Source organism: Taeniopygia guttata, chromosome 3 (genome assembly GCF_048771995.1).
Source record: "Taeniopygia guttata chromosome 3, bTaeGut7.mat, whole genome shotgun sequence".
Taxonomy (NCBI): Eukaryota; Metazoa; Chordata; class Aves; order Passeriformes; family Estrildidae; genus Taeniopygia; species Taeniopygia guttata.
Genome location: NC_133027.1, coordinates 36,692,629 through 36,717,276, shown reverse-complemented (window position 1 = coordinate 36,717,276; position 24,648 = coordinate 36,692,629). Strand labels below are relative to the sequence as shown.

General features: G+C 43.6%; 1 protein-coding gene across 1 annotated transcript; it reads left to right on the top strand.

The window, feature by feature from the left end:
* Positions 1-18,252: 18,252 nt before the first annotated feature.
* LOC115494277 (inositol 1,4,5-trisphosphate receptor-interacting protein-like 1) lies at positions 18,253-20,392 on the top strand. Its single transcript, XM_072926118.1, has 2 exons — positions 18,253-18,704; positions 18,839-20,392. The coding sequence occupies exons 1-2, from the start codon at positions 18,551-18,553 to the stop codon at positions 20,278-20,280; spliced, it is 1,596 nt and encodes a 531-aa protein (XP_072782219.1). The 5' UTR covers positions 18,253-18,550; the 3' UTR covers positions 20,281-20,392.
* Positions 20,393-24,648: the final 4,256 nt, after the last annotated feature.

Genomic DNA, 24,648 nt, shown 5'->3' with positions numbered 1-24,648 from the left:
ATCCTTTCTCATTTAGCTTTTTAAAAACAACTACTCTGTAAAAGTACATATTCTGATTTGGTGTTCCATTTATTTCAAGTGTCAGGAATGGTACGAGATAGGGTAGGCTGAAATTGCAGAACACAATTTTCACTTACAGATTAATGAATTATTATTGGGATTTTGTTCATTTTTAAAGGAATGACTCTTTAATTCATCTATATGCCTAGTTTTATTTTCAGCTGTAGTCACCCCTGTCAGTAGGAAAACATGTATAAACCAGAGGCTAGGGTCAGTGTTGAGATATCAAAAGCTTAGCATCCCACGTTGGAAACAAGTGTTCCTCTTTTATTCTTTTTAATGATGAGTTCTTCTGTATTTCCTCTTCAACAGTTTTACATCCTGAGTTGGGCTGAAGAAACTTGCTCTCATTTCAGTGTGGCAGAGTGAATAGTATACTTCATTGATGTCTGTTTGGTTTACATCAGCCTAAATGATAGCTCATAGAAATGCTTTAGCTCAGCTAGGAAATATCCACAAAACTTAGGCTAGATTGGGTTAAATCAATAGAAATAGCTGCATTCAATCTTGTTTATATTGCTGAGTCAAAATTTTTGGCACTAGGGGAAAGGAACTTACCTTTTTTTTTCCAAATAAAGATTCTGAGTTACTGATTCTATAGGGACATAAAATGAAATCTGTACAAGCAGTTGGTTTTGGTAGACAGCAAAATATGCAATCCATATCTTCAATATAAAAAATGAGGATTTTTCCTGGTAATACTTCTCGCTGACGTTTGCCTCTTAGTCTAAAAACTTTGTGAGGGCCAAACACAAGTAATTTTTGCTTTTTGACAAATAGGCCATATGATGTAAATTAATTACACAAGGTCATAAAAAATGTTAAAAATAAACCTGTTTGCTACTGGGAAGTAATACAAAAAGATATACTAGGTCTTTGATACAAGGTTTTGTTCTCCAATTAGACAGAACACCTTAAGATCATAACAGTAAATATATGTCTAGATAACATCAAAAATGCTTTCAAGTTCATCTGTATCTGTCTTTTTTTGCACTACACAATGAAATAACTCACACATGTACGTTAGATGCAGAAGAGGGAAAAAGAGTAAAAAGAGTAAGTTTATTTCCTGACTCGGCAATATATAGAATTCTAAAGGTGACAGTGGATTGGAGGGTGAAATTGTCACCTCTCCGACCACACTGGTTAAACTAATAGTCTATCAATTCTCTCTTCTTACAAAGAAGAATGTAAAACAATCATTATTTACATGAACAGTGTGAGAAAACTCTAGTAGAAATATATAAACATTAGAAGGTATAGAAAACTTTTAGAAGAACTTTAAAACTTTAAAAAGAACAGGGCGACAGTCTTTGTCTTGAGGCCTTTGCTTTTTTGAAGGGATTACCCCAGCTTCCTGCACACTGGTGCAATTTTGGTCTGATCATAGCAGATTTCCAGGTATCAGCCTGGAAGCTCAGTTTGGAGATTGCCAGTGGCACTTTCAGCCACAGGGGGACTCCAGGGCCCAGAGCCATCAATGATCAGCACCATGGACAGCCTCAAACCACACACAAGAGGCAAATTTTCCTCCAAGGGGCTGGAAAATCGAATCCCAAGGGAAGAGCTGGGTCCACCAGCAGTGTACACGTGCAGAGCCATTGCCAGCTGCTTCATTCCCTTGATCCACTCCTGCTGTGTGGAATCATTTCTATGAAGGCACAGCCCCTGAAGGTTTCTCAGTAAATAGGACTCACAATCCGGGCACCCTTGGTTCTGTGAACAGCACATTTTTTTGCTCGCAAACACACGGCCATTGGCTTTCTGAGGTCTGGCAGGCAGGTGGCAGGGCTGCCTCTGGAGAGTTTGAGGAGGATTGTCAGGGTCAGGCTATGTGTGCATCCCTGGGGGAACGTGAGATCGTTTCAATATCATCAGCCCATTCATGTTCCTGCCTGGCACAGCACTCAGTGATCTCGCATGCAGATTGAACTAGACATCAGATGGTGTTTGTGTTTTTTCCTATTTCGTCATTTATTTTAAACACGTACTGTTTCAATGAGGTCCTGAGGAGCAGCAAGACTAAGGAGATGAATGCTGTCTTTAGTGGGCTGTAAACAAGAAATCATCCTGATTTCTCAGAGAGGTCAGGGACATGGATCTGTCACCTCATGCAAACAAAACTCCTATTCCCGTGCCTCATCAAAGGACCTTAGTAGAGAGGCCTTAGAAGAGTGCATGACTTATCTAGAAAAAAATGTTGCTTACAGTGATTTCACACAATATTTTTTGTTTTGTCTAAAATGTCTCTATGTTTTTTTGATATACCTAGTAGTTGGCAGACTTTCGGTTTAGATGAAGCATTGTTATGTTCGAATGCAGCAAATTTCAATATTTTGTTCTTGAGCAGAGGGGAGGCCTTGAAAATAGGGAGTAGAAGGTTCAAAACACAACAGTAATTTTTATTGATTAAGCTTTCAAAATTGTAATACTTTTTGGTATAGTTTTATATATATCAACAAATTATTAAAGGTTAGAACTATTTTTCAGTAGGCTGTATTAACATTTTAATGTTAAGGGCTGGTAAATACAGATGAAAAATTCACCTTTTATTTGCCTTGAGTGCAAAGTCTAATTTTAGATCATTGACGGATTTGTTTTAAGGCATTTAGTGGAAAGTGTTCAAAGAGTTTATTTTCGTGAAAGTTTCATAGCAAAATCTAATATGATGGTAAGTCTTTCAGAAACTTAATAAACACATTATATTGCAAACTAATCTGTAATGCTCTGATCACTCAGCCTTTTAATTTCTCTGGCAAAAAAAGTTAACTGGAATCTTAAAACAAAAAGTAGTGATATTAAGTTATTATCACCTTACCAAGGATACAGTGTTATTTGTTCAGGGTTTTCGGGTTTTTTTAGAAGTCTTGATGTCTATAGCATCCATTTCTTTTTTAGGTGACTGCTGACAAGCTTGGGGTCTGCAAAATACACCTCCTGAGACCTGATATTTGATCTCAGCAAACAGGAGATTGCTAATTTCATTCACAAATAGCAACATAATTGCATTATCATAAAAGTCACATTGCTGTTGGCTGTATTGCGAGTGCCCATGAAAGTCCTCTTGACCCCAAAGGTGGCATCTAATGTAAAAGATTTTTATATAACTGAAATAACTCCCTCTGCTCATGTCCGCAGGAAGCAACAAAAATCAAACCATAACTATACTTTAACATCAGTAAAACCACCATTCAACGTATCTTAAAATGTTTATTTTGTTTTAAGGTCACAGTAACATAGAGAAAATAGTTACCAGTAAATAGAAAGGAAAAGTTTCTAATCTCAGCTACTGGTGTGAAAATTCAGACTCACTCCATTAAAACAAGCGGAAATGTTCCACTGTCCAGTGCTGCAGCTGGAATCAGAATTGGGATCAAAGATTCAAACTGCATCTTTTAAACATCATGAGCAACAGCAAAACCAGAAATTACAACTTTTAGCCTGCTTTCCTGAGGAGAGAAGGCTCACAGAAGACCTGTTGTATCTTCTGTCCCATCCTCAATAACCTGGAGGCCACTATTTTAAGGAGATTTAACAAAATAGTATGAATTTCAAAGATGTTGTGTCTCTGCTGTGTTTTCCTGAAATTAGACAAATCAGATGTTTAACCCCAGCCAGCAACTAAGTACCATGCAGCCACTCACTCAGTCACCCCCCAACCCCAGTGAGGAGAATCAGAAAGAAAGTAAAACTCATAGGTAGAAATAAGAACAATTTAATAATTGAAACAAAATTAAATATGATAATGACAAGCTAATAACTATCGTAATTATAAGGATAATAATAATCATAGTAATGACAAACAGAGAGGGAGAGGAGTAAAACTCAAGAAAACAAGTGATGCACAATAGTTTTTCAATACACTCTGACTGATGCCCAGCTCATTCCTGAGCAGCAATCAGCCTTTCCCATCCAATTCCACCCGGTTTATATACTGAATGTGAGATTCTATGGTGCAGAAAAACCTTTGGCCAGTTCAAGACACCCACCTGGGCCATGTTTCCTCATAAGCTTTTAAGGCTCATGGCTTGTGACCTCATGGCTTCTTGGAGACCTGCTCAATGCAGAGCATGGGAAACCAAAAAGGCCCTGACATGGTAAGCACTACTGAGCAAAACCTGAAACACCAGTGTGTTATCAGTATGATTCTCCTACTGAATCCAAAACACAGCACTGTACCAACTAAGAAGAAAATTAACTCTATCCAAGCCAAAACCAGAGCAGTGTGTTACACAGGACCTAATAAAGGTGCAGTCAGCAGCAGAGTTTGAACATAAATGTAGAAGCTCAAGTCACAGCCTGCAGCTACAGGCAAACTATTTCATTAATTCCTCATGAGCTGCTGCAGGAGAGAAATTTGTGATTTGTGAGAAAAATGGAAAAGTGCACAGAAATTTTCAGCAAGACTGATATATGGCAGTCAATAAAAATCCTGTAAAAGCAGCACTCATAATGTATTTCTGGCAGCCCTTGGTGGCCCTTCTTAGCTACAGTTCAACTACACACAGCCCAGGTCTTTTACCAGGAAGTTTGGGGTTTACAGCAGCAGCACCGATAGGACTCCCTGCACAGTGCAATGCACTTCATGCCTCAGCAATAAACAAAAAAGACCTGGTAATCTCCAGGATGTTGTGCTGGTTTCTAACCCTTTTCAAATCTTCTCCTGGTTTTGACACAAGCAGGGGTGCTGCAGGGATTTGTAAACCCCTATCCTCAGACAGGGAGTTCTCAGTTTTGCATTGCCTTCCAGGACTTGGTTCAGCTCCCCCAGGGAAAAGCTCTGCCCCTGTCCTAAAGCACAACTTTGTTCCCAGCATGAGGGAAAGCACAGCACTACAGCTCCTTGTGTGCCACCACAGGCAGCTCTCATGGACTCATTCCCTGCAGTGGAGGTGCAGAAATCATTCCTAGACATCTTAGTGCTGCTGTTTGGTGATGTAAATCAGGACTGGAGATGTAAATCAGAGCTGTCGCTCTGCCACGGCAGGAGGAGTGTACTCACAGCTGGAGGTGTGCCCCCGCGCCGAGCGAGTCCCATCCTTGCTGCTCCGCCCGGGCGGCCGGCAGCACTCCTGGGGACCTGCCAACAGTTCTGCTAATAGTGTGCAGCTTCTTCTGTGGCTGCTGGTAGATAATTTCTGCTGTACATACACCTGTCTCTGACTCCTGCAAGAATGGAAATTAGTTTATTTCCCAGAACAGACGGCAGAGAATTATAATTAGCAAGTGACTACGGGGTCACTTGCTCCGTATGACTTAATTTAGTCAATTATTGTCTACACTGTATCCAGCAATTGCTTAATAAAAATACTCTATTTATTGAAAAGGCTTTGTTCTGTGGTTTGTTTTTTTTTTTTTCAGTCCTAAGATCTGATGCCCTTCCTCAGTTTGGGTTCAGTGGCTGCCCTTATGGTAGTGATCACCATGTCCTGACTAGCCTCTTCCCTTGCTGCCTGATGAGGGATAAAGCATCCCACTCTTGTTCTTGCTTTTCCTCCTGCAGACTGCTGCCCTGGGCAGCTGGAAGGGATGGACAGGAGCAGCCTGAGGTGGGACAAGGATACTTGAGGAAACCAGCTCCTCACCACATGTGAGGGAGTGGAGCTAAAACCAGGAGCTTTGCAGCTGGGGACCAGTAATAGTGCAGCAAGCTCATGCAAGAAGTGTTGCCTCCAGTTTCAAACAAGTAGGGCTAATTTGAGTATGATTATATGTATTCATATGCTTTATTTTTTTTCTTCAAAGTGCCTGTAAGACCCTGCTTGTGTGCTAAAGGGTAGCTCTGTCATCTTGTGGAGGGTCAAATGTCCCTGTGTGCCTCACTGACCTGTCTAGTTAGCACAGGTGACACAACCCACAGCCAGCACGACACAAAGAAATAAAATTGCTCACAGCCTGTCCTAGTTTCCATATCCACATTCCACAAGGTCAGGTTCCTCCCAAAGACTGTGACATTCTCAGTAGTCTCCAGGGGTTCTGCTCCTGCCAGAAATGACCCCCACTTCCACTTGAAAGGCTAAAACCTTATCACAACCAAAATTTCCCAGAGCTTGGCGGGTGCCATAAATCCCTCCTTACTTTACTCAGGTGGGTGGTAATACTGCTTTTAACACCTTTAGTACTATAAGGAGTGCAAGCAAGGGGCTCTGAGCAACTTATTCCAGTTCAAGATGTCAAATTGAAGGGGGGTTGGGACTAGGTGACCTTTAAAGGTCCTTTCCAAACCAGATTATTCTATAATTTCTTTACTCAATTTCATATAAGCAAAAAATATGAGCTATTCCAAACCCTACTCTTATTTCTGGCCTTCAGATTAGATGGAAATTTGTGCCCTATATTTAAGATGCAGTGTTGAATTCCTGCCTTTACTATCAGAATAGTCCTGTCAGCTAAAGCATCTCTTGGCATACTACAGCAATTATACATTTATCAGCCAAATCTGATTTTTTTTTCTATCAACTGGAAACAGTTGAGAGAAAAAATAAATTTTGCTTGGGAGCTTCTGAGTATTTTAAATAGTTGGGCAATTCCCTAGAATATACAGATGAGCAATTACCATCTTTAAATCATGCACTGTATGTTTCTGCTCCCATGAATAATGTATGTGCCAGCCAGCCAGCATTATAAAATAAAATGGTGCTACATCATAATCTGCTCCAGGTGACCTAAAGATACTGGGATCCTTGACAGAAGAGGGAAAACATAGCACAATCCTCACTCTGCCCATCACCAGGAAGCGTTCATAGCAAGGGGAGAGAGCTCTGCCGTCTAACATCAGATTCTGCAGTGAAGAGGCCCGAGCTGGTGCCACTAGCTGGACACTGCCTTTTATAATCACTGAAAAGAAATAGGCAATTTCAGGGTGCAATTTCTATGGTCAGTTTAATGTTTTCTTTATGATGACATGGTGCAATGAATCTTATCTACTCACTCTGAAAATGTGTTTTGAGAGAAGGCTCTGAGGAAAGGGCTTACCCTTCTTTTCCAGACCATTTTTCCCTCTAAATTGCTTCCTTTCCTTTCTTTCCTCACTGACTTCAGGGAAGTATCTTTGAACCAGTGGGTTAGGATTTGATTCTTTCCAACAAGTGAATTCTGCCCTGTAGGGACCATGCAGACAAAGCTGTCAGCCACACAGGCTGTTTATCAGCCCTTTGTCCTATACTTCGCACCTTTACTATTTCCCATAGATTGTTTTAAGCAAACAGAAAAATGTAATTTCCTGAGGAATTAAATGGCCTTCCAGTCAGTAAACATACAGCTCACAGAATTCAGGTCTTTTGTTGACCTGCCACACCCAATGCACATGGGTGTGGAGCAGATCCTCAGCTGGTGTAAAGGGAATTGGCGACAGATATACCCACTTTGTGATCTGCACAGACATCCCCATGGCACAGATGTCCCCATTCTGTGGTCTGCATGGCTATGCCATGGTCTGCATGGGTATCCCCATGTCCTGACCTGCATGGATGTCCCCATATCATGATCTGACAGCATTTCAGTCCCTCAGCAACAGCAGGTTAGCAAGTCCTGTACATCAGGGTGATTTGGCATTGAGAGCTCTTGCTGATGTGAAATTCAAATCCTCAAGCAAACAACTAACTTTTGCTTGTGGAAAAGGGACAAATGGATTTCTAGAGAACAATATTCACTGACATTTGTATCATTCAGAGAGCTATAATTTCCTGATGTAATTGCAGTAACAAGGAAAGGAAAAACATCTTTTTCTTGGGTGAGGATCAGAGGACCCAATTAAGAAAAATGCTGTCTGTCGTGGTTTGACATGGAAGTGAATTTTCTCAGGAAATGGGGTCAAATCAATCAGTGGTCAGGTTTGGATATTGGCACCTGGAGTGACCACTGATGTCATGGACACGCCTCTGAGAACACAGGGGGTTAAAAGCGAGACCTCCCAGGAGAATGGTCTTTGGTTCCATCAGAGAGAGCAGACCTCCCCTGCCCAGCCACGGGATGGGCGGGGCAGGGGAGCCATGTGGCCTGGGGAGGTAGGCCAGGGGGTGAAGGGTCTGGAACCGAGTCAGCTCCTGCGGAGGGGTGGAGGAAGTCTGAGATGTCTTTGTTCCCCCCACCCCAGAGGGAAAGAGATAGAGAGCCTGAAGGCACCTGGAAGTTTGCTGGCAGAGGAGAAGGATAAGAGGGGGAAGGTGCCCAGCGTGGGAGACTGGAGATTTCAGCCCTCCGGGGAGTCCGGGACTTTTAACCCTTTCCTTGGAAATGAAGGCTTTGTGAAATATTACTCCTCCTTGATTTGAAAGAGAAAAGAGACAGTTTGGGATCTGAGATATTAGAAAAAGAAGGTTGGGGGTAGATGATGGAGTGGCTTTTGGCTGGACTTTTCTTGTTAGCCATAGACTGAACCAAATTCTCTTGCAAAAGATACTGCATCTTAGGGGGATGTATGGTGAGCCAAGAGACCTGCTTTGGCAACTACCAGCACAGGAATGGAGTGAACAGAGAAAAGCTGAGGAGGGTGTGGTGATGCCCTCTGTCTTCAGGAAGATGAAGATCTCTGTTTGCACCCTCAGCCCCAGGGGAGGAGGAAGATGGGGGGGACTGCAGTCCCAAAATGAGAAAACTGAACTGTTGTTTATTTTGGTCCTTGGCAAAGCATCCTTAAAGGAGCCCTATGAGCAGTCTGTCCATGCACAGTGGTGAGAGCGCTGTGACATGGAGAGGAGAGTGTCACACTGGCAGGTTTTCTCTGGGTGGTGCCATGAGTGACATGGAAACACAAGAGGTGGCAGCTGTGTTTCCTGGGGGCCTATGGTGCAAGAAAGACTCCCTTGATGAACTGAGTATTGATTATCTGAAGCGTGATGACTTGATTGAGGGTCCAAGTTGTGTCTCATTGTGGTTTGTTGGAGTTTGGGTGGGGGGAGGATGAATGTTTTGGAAGATTTTCACTGCGGATTTAGTGTGTGTCTTTTATCATAGTAGTAGTTTAATAAAGTTCTTTCTCCTTTATTCTAAGCTGAGCCTGCTCTGCTCTGTTCCTGATCACATCTCACAGCACTTATTTGGGAAGGTGTATTTTCATGGGGACGCTGGCATTGCGCCAGCGTCAAACCATGGCACTGTCATAAAGGAAGTATTTTTCAATCAAGTAGCCAATTATGCCAAAATGGAAATAAAAGTGTTAAATGACAGAATAATTAGAGCTGTAATAATTATAGGCTATAGTAGAAATTCTGAAATGTTAAAACCTATGAAAAACTCAATTTGTAACAGATTAACATAGTGCTACACATCAGGTTAGACTAAAAAATAACTTTTCCTGTTCATACAATGGGTTGTTTTTGAACAGAAGGGAAAGTGTAGGTAACATGAAAAGTCAGGATTTTGGTACAGTATGAAAGAAGTACTGGTAAAAAAAATCTTAGATGCAAATATTGTCCTTTTCAAAACAGCGCCAAAGGGGTACCAAAGAGGAGAAAAAGGGTCTGGATACTCAAATCCTACAGAAATTCCATTATCTCTGATGACAGAAACCAGATTTACAAGGACAAATTTGCATTTATCAAAGTTCCTTGCTGACTCCCCCTGGAAACTCCAAGCTCCTAATTTTCTAATAAAGCATAGAAGGAAGTTTGCACAAGCCTTCTGCAAGTTGAAGACTCCCTCACAACTTTCATGTTCTTCAGTCTTCCTACTGCTCTTTCTTTGTCTCATTAACATGTATTTCGCCATTGCTCTTCTCCAGTCAGCCTCTGCAAGGACCCCAGACTGGGCAGAAGCTGGGGTAGAAGGTGAAGCACATTCAGTAAATTCACTCTGCAGAAACCAGCCATGGCACACAGCGGTTTGTGGAGCCTTAGGTGCTCCACAAAACTGATGTAAGCACAAAGGTGAGTGTACATCATCACCGACCCCTTCTGAAAGAAAAAAAACAAGATACAGCCACCACCCCCCACCATACCCCATCACCCTTCCTCCTGGTCATATTTTAAATTATTGACATAACTGATCAGGAAAAACGTCAAAATCAATCTCAGGCAAACACAGTAAAAAAGTTAATCTCATGCAAAAGTCAAGATTTTCAATTAATGTGTATGTATTTGTTTGTTTGTTTTTTTGTTTGTTTGGGTAAGTTATCTACTTTTATATCATTTACCCAGTTAAAACAGTGCCATTTCCTGCATCTTCCATTTCTGAACATAATCCACACAATCTACCACAGGAGCGTAACTGTTCAAGGCTTGACCGGTTGATACTATTGACATAAAACTACACTGCTGCCCTTAGCAGGGGTGTTCTGCACTGCTCATTCAGCCCATTTGCCATGGACTGATGCCATTTTGTGAGTGGAGGTGCTGCCACAGGATACCTCAAGGTGGCTCTGTCTGTGTTTGTCTTCTCAAACAACTCCTCCCTCTAAATTTAGAGCACTGCCAGCCTGCCTTATCAGCTAGACACATAAAAGCTGGGTTCAGTTTAATTAACATTCACACAACCATGCTGCAGAGAGTCCCCCGAATGTGGCAGTGATGGGAATCACGTGCAGACAGCAAACACACAGATAAAAGAGTGAGTTCACTCCTCTGTTTTCTCAGTGTTGGCAGGGTGGTTCTTGCAGCCCCTGTGCCTCATGCACCCCTGATCCCACTCTGGGTGCTGCCCTTGGGGTTGGCAGCATTGTGGTGCTTCTCCAGCCTCCCTCCCAGTGGCTGCAGGCAGGGACAGGGTCCAGTCCTGGGGGCCTCTGTGGTATGGGACCAGCCGCAGCAGTGATAGTGACACTGCAGTCTTTGTGAGACAAGACAGCCAAGCAGGAGATGAAGGATGAAGTATCAGCACAGAGGAAGACCCCAGATTTGAAGGAAATTATGTGTACCACCTCGAGGACAAGTTTGGGATGCAGATACAGTGTGTTGTCCGTGAGCAGGCTCATCCTCCTGCCTCAGCAGCTGCTGACGTTGGCCAGCCTGCTCTTTTCCTTGGGGCTGCAGCATCCTACCAGGGTTAATAGCCAGGCTGATGGATGCATACAGGCAGGGACAGTGCTTTGCTTCACTTCAGCTCAGGTAGCCCACAGCCCATCCCAAGGCATGATGTGGGTTTGGAGTGATGCTATTTGGTGAAAGTGAAAGCGTCAGGCTGGCTGGCCAGAAGGAGAAAAGAGGGAAGGGTCACCCTACTGCTGTTACTCCCTGCAGCTGATGTCTCCTGCAATAGGGACTGTATCTACGTTTGATGTTGGGATTTGTGATAGCTGAAGTAATCTTGTAATTCTGAATTGCCAAGGAGAAAGTGTTCAGCTATTTCTGTGTAGTAAGGATTTTACACTAATAGCATGGCATTAGGCAATATGACACACGGGTAAAATTATTTTCCTTGTTTCATGTGCTCAGTCCAATTTTAAAACCACAATCAGCCAAACAGAAAGACACAGAGGGGAAAAAATGAATTAAAAAATTAATTCAGAGGGAGCACTTACACCAGGATTAGTGATTTAATTCAATGCAAGAATTACTGTAGGCATGCATAATTCAGAGTCAACTGTGTACTTCACCAACTCAGAAAGGAAAAAAGAAATTCCAATGCTTGTAGTCTGACAAACTGCAGTGAGATGTTCTTAACTTTTGCACTCAAAGTATCTGTACTACTTGAATTTCTTCTGAGACTGGGAGCCAAATGAAGGGCAGGATCTGTGATTTTCAAGATTTCAGAACAGCTCAATGGCCACCAGTGTTATGGACCTGTTTACACCAGTGATTTCCATGGATGCAGTGAGCAACTCACAGAGAGAGCTGGGAATGGTATCAGTGGTGCTTTCAATGTGGGCAGTGAGGACTTTGTGTGGTCATCTGGGCGAGACATTATGGGCTGGCAGCAGTCCACAGAACCAACTACTTCAGAAACCACTGATGTAATTTGTAGCATAAATAGGTTTTTTCTGCAGCCTTGAAACCTTTCAGAAAATAAATAACACTTCATTTTATGGATACACCTTACAAATCTTTCTATCAGGCACATGTATTTGGGTTATACAAGATAGGCAGTAATAGCCCTTAAGGGAGCCATCACAACATTAAGTGACTTTTGACACCAAGAGAAGTTTTTATGCCAAAAATAGGAAGTTAAAGTAAGTAAATATTCATCATATCAAATGTAAATTGATCCTTAACCTATGAATATTTACTAGTAGCTGCTGAGAGAATACCAGCTCAGCTATTAGACACAGTAGAGTAAGTGCATGTCAGAAAGGGATGGAAATTTTTCCTCCAATTTTAGTAATCCCTTTCTGCTTGAACTCAAAGATTCAGTCTTTGGAGAGTTGTATTGAAGTTACCACCAGTTCCAAATGTGACAAATGTGACACTGCTATGTCAGCACTAGGGTTTTAATCTATACTGCCAGGCTCTCTGTAATTTTGGATCTAGAAGTTCTCTTTTCTGTCTGCCCCTGATACACAAACAGAGAGAGAGAATTTTTTAATACCAATTACAAAGGAAAAGATCATTGTTTAACAGCTTGCCTGAAAGTTCTTTGCAAAAAGCAAAAGATCTCTCAAGATCAGGGGAATTTTTATGTTGTTTAGAATTTTATGTAGAATAAAGTAAATAAAGGCTCTGAAGGGAAATGCTGCTAATCTACTTAAAACTGCACAGTTTTACTAAGTGCAGGACCTTTAGTATTTTCTTCCTCTATTTCTGTTTAGTTATTTAGTTAATTTTTTAAAACTGTGAAAGCAGAGGCTGTAGGAAATTTGAAAACAGTTTCCTTCTGAAATAAAAGAAATTAGCTGTTAATATCTAGCTCTGGTGAAGAACTTCAGAGGCACAGACTTAAATTTCATTGCTTCATTCCCAGAGGAGTCTTAAATCCTTCCTCTTTTGTTTTGGTTGTCTGACTTGAGTAAGTACAAGGCTGCTCAGTCTTCTTATGGAACATGGTTAAAGGAGGAAACCAGAAATCTCCTGGCACCTTTCCTGGGAATGAGATTGGCTTTAGACAGCAGTGGTTCAAGTACCCATTTCCACCTACCAATAAAATGCCTTCAGCACAAGAGGCTGGGTGAACACAGGTTCTCCTGGACAAGGGCTGTGGGAGTCATGAGCATGTGGACAAGGACACACTGTGGGGAACCCAGGGCTTTTCATCAAATTCACTTTATGCTACCTTTGAATATAAAAATAGAAGTATTTCAGGATATGAAGTGCCACACTTTGGTGCTCCCAAAACTAAGTACAACTTGTTGGTAATTTGATTTTGATCAGTCTTTCTCCTATTTGGTGAATTACATTTCTCTTACACCCATGTCACACTTGTGAAGTAGAGCAATCGCTTTATATCTAAAGAAATAGTAATGGTCATGAATGAGCTTTCTATAATTTCTTCACCTGGCCCACAGTGGCACACGTGATCCAGCCAGGCCAGCTCCATTAACAGCCCCAGCAGCAGCACCTTGAGATGTGCTTCATTCCTTCTAGCCCAAAATACTCCTTAGAGGCCATGGAGCAAGGAGCATGCATGAAGATCAAGGTGCTCTCCTCAGCCCTCATCCCAGTCTGATGGGGAGCTCAATTTTAAGAGGAACCTTTGCATGGCAGAAAAATGTCTCCAGAGTAAAAATAGCAGTTTCTTCCACAAATATAAATCCATTGAAACTTATACTGCAAGCTGTTGCTCTAAAATGCAGATACATTTTCCAGGACTTGAAAGCAAAAATTCACCTGCTTTTCTTCTCTGCACTAAATTATTTGTAGGAAATCTAATGTGAGTTCTTGGGTTCTCTCCACATTACACCACACTGGGTGTGGGAACACACCAGGCAAACTCAAGCCCCAAGACTTTAGATAACATGCAGGTGCAGTTGATATTGTTTACATGATTTTGTGAATCAGATTTCACAGGTGATTTTCTTGGACAATTTTTTTGGGAAAAAATACCCCTGATGACATTTTGGCTCACAGTAATCACAACAGGTTTTTCTGGTGGTCAAAATCTCTGGTCTGGCTGGTGCAGGTGCTGTTTCGGCCCCCCGTAACAAAATTCAAAAGGAAATCCTTGAAACTTACTTTCTTGCCACTTAAAGCAATATCACGCTGTAATTGCCCTTTTGGCCTTTTGCCTGGAAAATGGGATTTCTCCTCTCTTCAAAGGTTTGCCAGTTCCTAGGTTTGTAGGAAGGAAAGCTGCTGAAGTGGTCAGGCTGAGGATGAGGTTTCATGAAGAAAAGGAACCCCCAGTCTCCACCACAGGAGTAAGTTTTGTGGCCCACTGAGGGGTATATCCCCTCCTTTTAATTTTGTCTCATCAAATGACTTCTCACAAGTAGAACAGCTATAAATTATTATTCTGGTATTTTTCAAAAAGAAATTTAAAAAAGGAATATGCAAACCTCAACCCTTTTAATGCCTTCTTTAATAAGTACTGAATGTTCTCAGCACTTCAGGGGAAGCAAAAGGACTGGTATATGCAGCCTATTTTTAGACTATCAAATGTTACTTCCAGTGTATCCACTAAGGTATTACCGATTTCTGGATGGGAGAACAGCCATTGAACTCATTTGATTTCTCAAAGCCTTTCTAAAATTCAGTAGTTGTCTTCAGCCATTTGAATTTTCACCACTCATCATTAGTCTGGCTGTGCTGAATCTTCCTATCATTTGAGCCAAGCTGCCACTGCTACACAGTGCAAATGCCTTGCAACCCACAGCAGAGAAGGCTCTGACGTGGTGGCAGCTGCATAAATCACCCTCATTTCCCAGCCTATCCTGGAGAGGATAACTGCTCCTCTCACATTCATCCTTTCTGTTTCATAGGAGGAGGTTACAGGATTACAGGCAATGTTTTCGAAACCCACATTTCAAGTACTGGCAGGCACACATTGTGAAACATGGTCCAGTTGATATTCAGCACAAAATTTCCTACCATCTGTTCTAAAAGAAATTGGTCTGCCATGAGTAGAAGGGAAGTTCTTTGTCAGGTTAATACATGATTAATTGTAAGAAGCCAGAGATTAACTATTAAAAACCAAGTTTCTGGCAGAGAGCATGAGGTTCTCTACTGGGACCATTCAATGCATGCCATACATACCTGCACCAGCCATTTTTGTATGGGTGTTGACACAGTTCAAAGTGCTGATGGAAAAGGAGTAGCAATATGTGATACACAGCCTGAAGATAATACAAAATAAATCAAGATAGTCTAATCTAAAACTGTCTGCAAGAATTGTCACCAGAACACTAAATAAGTGGGCAATAAGCTTGCAGGTGAAATTGAGTGCAAATAAAAGCATAGTCAAATTCAAGGAAAAAATTATCTTTACTGCACCATCCCCATCCACAGCCTCTGAATTACCCCTTATGAGCCAGAGAAGAGCTCTTGATATAAATGTGACTAGTTGTCTGGAAATGTCACTCAGTGCTCAGAGAAAGACAAGTAAACTGTGAGATGTGGTCAGCAGGATGACTGCTGCAGGATGACTGTTGGTATATCTGGATTTAATATATTTTATTAGTGTAGGTAGAAGCGGTAGATAAGTGTTTAGGATGCAGTGTTCAGCCTTTTCTGCATCTCAGGGAGAGAGAAGGAAATGGGAAACATGATTATACTACCTTATAAAAGCATCTAAAAGCATCTCCAATATTGCCTGCAGTGTCAGTCATCCCAGCTTAAAAATATGATAAATTTGAAAACTACAGAGATAAGGTATATGGAAAATCTTCTTTTGAGAGCAGAAAAATATAGTTTTAGATTCTTTGTCATGCAGAGAAGAGACCAAACATGGGACTCTGCACAGACAAGAACCAGTGCTACAGTGATAGGGAAAAGTAATAGGGAAAAACAACTGATTTTCCTCACAATACAAGGACTGTGAACATCTAATATGATTACTGGGCAGTAGGTTTAAAAACATACAAATGGAAGTGCTTGTTAATGCAATATTTAACTGAATTGTGGAACTCTTTGGAACAATTTAGCACTATTACGTGAGAGAGGGAATCCAGAGCACATAAAATTGTAGGCATATGGGACGATCAGAAGCGTAGGCATTACATTTAAAAGTCAGTGGCTAGAAGAGGGAACAAACACCAAAATGCCCTTGTGTGCACAGGATATTTAGCAAACTGATGAAAAAATTTATCCTGTGAAAGCCCTTGGTGAAGACAAAGAAAGGATGTTCTTTCAATTAGCTGTATGGCTGCAAGGAGTTAAAACTCACTCTGATATGATATAAAGCTTAGCAAATCTTCCAACTAAGTTATGGACTATTTTAAAATCTCAAATTTTCTACATTTTTAAGTTCTTTGCTCTGTGGTGAGCCAGTCAGTAATTGCTAGTTTTAGACACAAAACTCCAAAATCCATGGACTAATCATAAACAAGCACATATCCCCAGACACCTTTGCCTTGTTCCTCTCACTGCTGCAGTTACATTTCTGCCTCCTCTGATCCGTATATCTTAGCAGCCTCTGACTTAGCCACAGAATAACTTATTCTTGTGATCCTGGTTCTTTGCCGGCTCCAGCTCAGGCTTCTTTTGCAGAGTTATGTCCTGCATAAATCTATTTTTTCCAACTCTTTTTGCCACATGAGTAGCAGATAAGAGTTTGTGACAGGCAGACCGAGCATGGTGGCTCAAGGACACCTCAAATACACATTTAAGGAGTCTTGCTCTCAGAATTATGTCACCCTGAGGATTAAAGAAATTGCACGTTCAGCTGACAGAGCCATGCCAGGAGATGGCCTTGGAGAGACACAGAAATCTTCTTCATGGCAGTTTGCCAGGAGAGCTTTTGTCATTCCTCTAAACACTATAAACTCCTCCAGGAAAACAACTCGTTCACCAGCATGAAATGTGCAAAAGGGCATTTGCACTCTAATTTAGTCATTGGACTGAGGTCTCCTCTGGATACAGCTCAAGGCAAAGGGTATACCTGGCAGAGAGGAGAGGTCATGGGAGCTAAGTGGAGCTCAGCAGGGGCAGAGATCAAAGAGCAAGAGTTACCCAAGCTCGTCACAGAGTGATCAGCTGCGCAGAGTGAATGGGTCCTTGGCAGGTCCTTTCCTCCCCAGCAACTCAGGAGCAGCTTTTAACTAAACACAGCACTGGGTAGAGCAGAGCCTGTGCATGGGACCTCAGCTTGATGCAGTGTTGAAGGGAAATATTGTGCTTCTTCCACTACTTCACCCCAGCTGCTCTTGCACTTGATAATGACAGGTTATTTGTCCAGGCTGCAGAGATGATGTTTCATGCAGCACTTGCCAAATTAATCATTATGACATCCCAGAGAAATTTCCTTTTTCCACATAATTCAAGTCACAGCAGTCCTGGGAGAAACTTTTTACTCAGACCAATGCTCGATAGCTCTGCAAGAATGACCATGCACCAGTGACGGTTGCTCATCCTGGAGGGGTATAACCTGTTGCAACGCCCACAGGGTCCCTGGCAGCTTGCTGTCCCCATGTTCCCTGTACACCTTGGCAGCCTAACCAGGGGTGGTTGGGTATATTGCAAAGGTCTCAGGAGTTGGCCTTTGGAGGGCCTTGTGTTCACTGCAGAGACAGTGATGGTCCCGCTCATCGCAGACACTCTGCGGGGCTTTGGCACCGCAGAAATGAATTTGTTGCACATGCAGAACACTGTGCTCTGCTGGCAATGGGAGTTGCCTGCTGGAAATCACCCCCCCGCCCCCCCCTTCCACAGCTGCTCATCAGCCCTGGGAAGTGTCTCCAGGGAATCAATGTCCTCTCGCAGTGGCACAGTGGGAACAGAGATCCTGCCATGGTGAAGCCCCATGTCACCTCCTGGACATTTGCCACCACACGCCCAAGGGTGTCACTTAGGTCCCAGGCGTGACCCCAAAAGCACAGAGGTCAGCAGCGAGGCAACCAGTTCTATCTCACAGCAGGAGATTTCCAGGAACAAAGCATTCATGAGTCCTGTCACCCAATGTCAGATTGAAAAGGCTTTGGGGGCTTCTGCCTGTTTTGCCAAGGGAATCCCCAGAGCGTCCATTATGACCAGCGGGTCTGCTCTTTGCGCGTGTCAGGGCTTTGGCTGCCAGGGGCCACTAGGAGTCCCAGAGCCGAGCTAGAGGTGGACGTTGGCGATGGCCTGGCGTGGCCAGGATGCACTGTGGCACCTGTGACATCAGAGCCCCAGTGTCACAATGGGGGCAGCTGCCATCAGAAGCAGCAGGTAACGCAGCCTCAGTACAGCCTCGGCGAGCGGCGAGCGTGCACGCAGACAAGAGGTTGTGCTGAACGTGGAACCAGGGCCTCGGCAGCAGCGCAAGTAGCCGGGGAGCAGCTTCTCAGAGGGCATCCAGCAGCCAGTCCCTGGCAGGAGTGCCTTTGGCCAGAGCCTTTGTGCCAGCGCCGGGGCAGAGGCACAGGCCTGGCAGCCTGCCAGCTGCCTGGCTGCCTCTTTCCTGCCTTCTGATCCCAGGGGCTCCTGTCCCCACTTGCCCTAGCAGTAGCTCCCTCCCATCCCCACTGAAGCCCTGCTCACTGCCCGAGACCATGCTTGCCATTCCGCTCCTTCTCTTGCTTGTGCCAGGCCTCATCCTGTACCCGCAGCAGGCCGGGGATGGGCTGGATGAGGCCGCACTGGAGCGCATGCAGCAGCGTGCTGAGTACCTGAACCAGCAGATGACTCGGCTGATTCAGGAGCAGAGTGGCAGATGAAGCAGGAGCAGAGTGGTGGGGCCTGGGGAGGCCTGCTCGGGTGGCAGTTCTGGGCTCTGGCTGGAATCGCCGTCCTTCACTTGGCCCTGCGCTTTGCACTTGTGAAAATGGGGCGCGATCCAGGCAACGGTGGCCACAAGGAGAGGTCCAGCAGCAGCTTGGTGGAGGAGGAAGAAGGAGGAGGCAACGTGGTTGCAAAGGAAGAAACAGAAAGCAGCGTTGCTGCAAATGTGGAAGACGACAAAAAGGGGGGAAATGAAGAAGGCAGTAACAGCGATGCAAAGGCAGAAAGCAGTGCTGGAAATGAAGCAAAAGAAGGCTACAACACTGCAAAGGAAGAAGTGAACCAGGACAAAAAGGCGGGGGAAGCCAATGCGGCCGGAAATGCAGAAGACAATCAGGAGAAGGCAAACGGAAAAGATGACGACCACAATGCCAAAAGGAAGCTTGGAAGCCGTCTAGAGGAGCGCATGCATTTGCCTGTTCTGGATCTGGACAAAGGCTGCCAGCTGATAACGGACCTGATGGACAAACTGACCCACATCTTTGGACAAGGCTTGTCCAACGGTTTCTACCCGGTGCCGCAACAAGCTGTTGGGGTGGGCAGCGCCTTTGAAGGCTGGAGTCCCGGGCGTGCACAAGATGTTGTGTACCGTGTGCTTGTACCCCTGAGCCCCCCTCCAGGACATGCCTTCCACCTGGAGCTGGACGCTGCAGGGATGCTCCAGAGGAACTTCTGTGTCCGTGTGGAGCTGCTGTGCACCTGCACGAGGGAGAGGCTGGGGGAGGACATGCTGTGTTTCCTCCACCACCCCGAGGAGGAGCTGAGAAGGAGACAGGACCCCAGCCTCCTGCACACCCTCTGCACCGGCTCCTATCTAGATGTGGAGAAGACTGTCCACTGGTTCTGTGGATTTGTGAGAGTAGCCTGGCTGCTCTTGCCTCAATCCCGCCACTGGCATTTAACGCTGCAGCCCTGCAGCCGCTCCTGTAAATTTCAGCTGCGCAAAGACAAGGAAAGCTTCACGGCTGAGATGATCTTTGCAGTGCGGCAAGGAGACTCCGATATCTTTGTGTGCAGCCAGCCTGCAGAAGCAGGCATCCCAAGCACAAGGTGGCCGGAGACTTACGCCGTGGCGGAGGCAAACTTCTTCAGGCACATTTCCAGGCAGGCCCCCCAGGACAGTTGTCACTGCAAGTGCCTGCAGCTCCTCACGGGCTTCCTGATGGGTGTAGGTTTTTCCAGCTACGCCCTGAAGACTGTGGTGATGCACCTCCTGAACGCCGTACCCCTGACGCAGTGGCGCAGGAGGGATTTCGGGCAGCGACTGATGGATATCCTGAAGTACCTCCTCTGCTCGCTGGACACAAAACAGCTTCACCACTTTGTCGTCGGCAATGTGAGCTTCCCGATGGAGATCAGCTTGCCCTCCGGCTTCCGGGTGGCTGAAGCACCCAACCTCTTTGAGCACCTGGCCAGCAGTCCGAATGCCCACAGGAAGGCCGTGCAGGAGTACAATTGCCTGCTGGATCGGCTCAAACAACTGCCAATCCACGGCCATTGAAAGAGATCCCGATGCACAGAGCTGTGCTTGTGGGGCCTCTTGACAGACCCTGTATATATTAACCTCCCGTAGTTAGTGCATTTACAGTATATATTAGTACCCTGTAATCAGTGTTTTTGCTCTGTTTATTCATACCCCATAAGTACTGCATTTAAGATATATATATATCTTAGGACCCTCTAGTTAGTGAATTTACTCTATGTCTATAGGGACACTCTAGTTAGTGCTTTTGTATTTACATTAATACGTCTAGTTAGTGCATTCAGAAACCCTCAACCTGTTTTGGATTTGTTTCAATAAACTGGCCTATTCCAGTATCTGGATTGTGCAAGCTCTTCTTGAACTCGGGCAGACCTAGAGCATTTGTAAATTCCACTAGTTGTGAATTTGTGGCTGCCTGGGAGGAGACACTGTTAATAGCAAGGCTTTTTTAACTGGCGCATACAATTCTCAGTCCGCCTTGCTCCTCTCAATGGTCTCCCTGGTGCAGCGGACACTGGAGACCATGGAGCAGCGTGCTGAGTACCTGCACCAGCCGATGACTCGGCTGATTTAGGATCTGGAGCAGATGAAGCAGGAGCAGAGTGGTGGGGCCTGGGGAGGCCTGCTCGGGTGGCAGTTCTGGGCTCTGGCTGGAATCGCCGTCCTTCACTTGGCCCTGCGCTTTGCACTTGTGAAAATGGGACTCGATCCAGACAACGGTGGCCACAAGGAGAGGTCCAGGAGGAACTTGATTTTTTTGACAAGGGGAAAGGGTCTGTGTTATACTTTGTTTTTGTAAAAGCTGCCTTTGGCCTTATCTTTCCATTTTCCTCCCCTTCCCAGAGCAGCATGGCATGTGTCCTTTCCTGGAGGAGCTGTGAGCTGTGAGGCACTGGGTGTTTGGGCCACTCCTAGCACAGGAGGCCCAGATGGGGCAGTAGTTAGTTGGTGGCCATAGTTAAACAGCTCTCTAATACACCACAGAGGGATGAGCTTGAAAGCTTCTTCCCCATACAGCTTTTTGCGCCCCCAGGTCTGCAGACTGAAATCCCCTACATTTCACATTGCACCTCTTGAAATTGTAGGTCAAAGAAGCATCAGTTCAAATATCTGCCTTTAATTCTTCTAAACAAAGGGCCCCAAAATTTTCACTACAGAGCAACACCTTCATACTAGAGTTTTTCCGCGGCTTTCTTATCTGCTCACAGGAGAGGAGTGTGAAACACATTCCTAGAACTGTCTCTCTGTAAAAAGTACTTTTTGTAATGACTTTTCCCTCCCATGAAGTCTAGATAGAATTTTGAGTATGATACACTCAACTTACAAGTCTAAGATGAAAGACTTAGAAGAAAACCAAAAAAATATGTTGCTTGCTAGGACATAAATTCAAATGGTTAAAAAAAAAAATTATCAAAGAACATGCATTCATAACATTTACCTTTTCTCAGCTATAACAGACATACATGACAGCAAACACCAAGGAGTCCCACGGGGTTTTTCCTGATTTAAACAGTTTGTGAGAGAAAATGTGTAAAGGTGAGAGAAGTTTTTCCAACTTGTAATTTGGGAAGAGAAATATTAAGAGACAAGGTGTCAAAATAAAGTCTGAAAAATAAAGAAGAGGAAAGGAAGAGGGTGTGCTGCATCTCTTAGAAATATCAATGCAATGCTAGCCTGGAAAAAAGGGCAGGAGAAATACAAGTTTTGGTAAGAAATAAGAAAGGCAGCCTCAAGTGTAGACAGTATGTCTGCACTAAGTCTGTAGTGAGATCCTCATTACAATCTACAGTTATGAGAGAAAAGTTATCCATCACCTGGAAAAAGTTTGAGGAAGTCATAGCTACAAAATTAAATTCCTTCAGCTGCACCCTATTTGTTTTACACTTTCACTGATGAAAATTGTTTCCCATTAACCCTAGTGCAGCAAACTGCTTTTCTAGTAGGTTAGCTTCAACTCTTCTTGACCTGGGAACCACAGATTAAAGAAATCCTTCTGAAAATGAGTTTAATTTGCCTTTACTGTTAGAGAGTACTGTTTTGGACAGACTGGTAACATTTTGAAGGAATTTTATGCTCATATTCACATCATAATGTCTTCGCTATAGCAATTATTTAAAGGTGGACAGAAATGGCACAGCTGCATCCTCAGGAAACTGGTGGGTCTGGATATAAATGCTGATATGTCTGTGCATGTCAGAGAGTGAGGAGCTGGAAACAGTGTGAAGTTAATGGTCCTTAAGACTTCAGACCTCATCTTGGATCCATTAGATAAATTAGCTATAGAAAGGGGGATTGTGTGAGCTCTTTCCAACCCCCAGGTATCCTCTAGCGTTGCAGGAGTGGCTGCCAGGGCAGCATGCAACCAGGCTGCTCTTCAAACCCTCTACAAGGAAATCACTGCAAGTGGTGATGGGTTTGATGGTATTTCACTTGGCTTGTGTTGAAAGCTCAATTTTGAGAGCAAAGGATCACATCAGTGATTTATAAAAATAATATCTCAGCAATACAAATCTAAATGGATAAATAAAGACATCAGAGCAGTCACCCAGCAGATATCCCTGCAGAGGAAGCATAGTTACTTTCTCCACCAAGCTTCACACCTCAGCAGACAATGGGGAGGTAGCTGCATGACAAAATGCTCTGTTCATAAAATCTTTGCTGTTTGGAAGAGCAGGTAAATAAAACAAAGTGTAGTCATGCTGCAGGTCAAATTTATGTGTGTTTGTTATCAAGATCATGCTCTGTAGGGCACAGGTTTTCCAATCCCTCCAAAACTGGGATAGAATAGAATAATATAGCATAGCATAGAATAGAATAGGTCAGTAAAAGGAATCAGCAACAATCCATTCTCTAATCCAAGTGCCCAGACACTTCAGGACTGACCAAAAGTTAAAGCGTATTATTAAGGGCATTATCCAAAAGCATCTTAAACATTGACAGGCTCTGGGGCATCACCCACCACAATAAGATACCTGTTCCAGTGTTTGATCACACTCTTGGTAAAGAAATGCTTCCTAATATCAAGTTTGAGCATCCCTGATGAAGGTCTGAGGGACCCTATCTCTTGCCCCTCGATAGAGTAAATAATACCTCCCGGTTTGGTATCATCAACAAAATTGCCAATGGAGCATTCAACTCCTGCATCCAGCTCATTGATAAATACATTGAATAGGACTAGTCCTGGAGCTAAACCCCGAGGAACAGCACTGGTGAGTGTCACCAGTCAAGTGAAGCCCCATTCACTACAATTGTTTGAGCCGTAGAATCCACCCAGCACACTGTGAATCCACAGCTGCATTACTTGTCCAAAAAGATGCTGTGAAGGACACTATCAAAAGCCTTATTAAAATCTAGAAAAACTACATCCACTGCCTTCCCTTCATCTACTAGGTGGGTTTCCTTATTGCAGTGGTCAAATCAGTAGAACAGCTTTCCCTTTGTGAAACCGCGATGACTGCACCTGATCATTGCATTGCTCTTTCAATGCCTTTCAGTAGTACCCTATATGATCTTCTCCATATTTCTTCCTGGAACTGATGTTAGACTAGTAGGTCTGTAGTTGCCTAGGTCTTTTCTTGTAAATTGGAATAACACTGGCCAACTTCGAGTCAGCAGGGACCTTCCCAGACTCCCAAGACCTTTGGTAGATGGTTGAGAGCAGTACTGACATAATAGTCATTAAGTCTTTCAATATCTGGGATGAATCCCATCAGGCTGACTGGATTTGTGAATATTTAGCTGAATCTTATATTTATATATACATACTGAAAATATATATGTGTATAGCTAATGTATGTAGGTGTATATATATATATATATATATATATATTGAAATATATATACAAGAAATTATGGAAGTGAGGATCCAAGACTAATCCTTGTGTCTGCATTACTTAAGAAAAGAATAGTTGAAGCCATTAAAAATTTAATACCAGAGGTACACAGGTAGGCAGAATGAGCTTCCACCAAGGAGAACTGTTTCATGAAAGAAAGAATTTGGGATGACCTCTAGCTAGATGCCATCCTAATGATGCTGAGGCTGTATATGTGTTATTAATGAGAAGTATCTGCTGCAAAAACTCTGGAGTGAGAATTTGAGTGCTAAATTATGCAAGTGGAAAGGACTTGGTTAACAATTTTTCTGTCTGAGGAACAGATCCTGATAACGAGGAGAATTTCAGATAGAAAACTATAGAATTTACCTTGTGACTTACGTTCTCATCTTCTACTGTGTAAATGAACATGGAAACAGCCTGAGGCTGCAGACAGGTTAAACACAGCCTTAGAAATAAGACCTGAGCAGGTCCAAAGGTGTAGTCTGCTGACAGAGCGTGCATGCCTGCAACTGAAATTCTTGCATCTGCTGACTCAAGTGTCAGCAGTGAG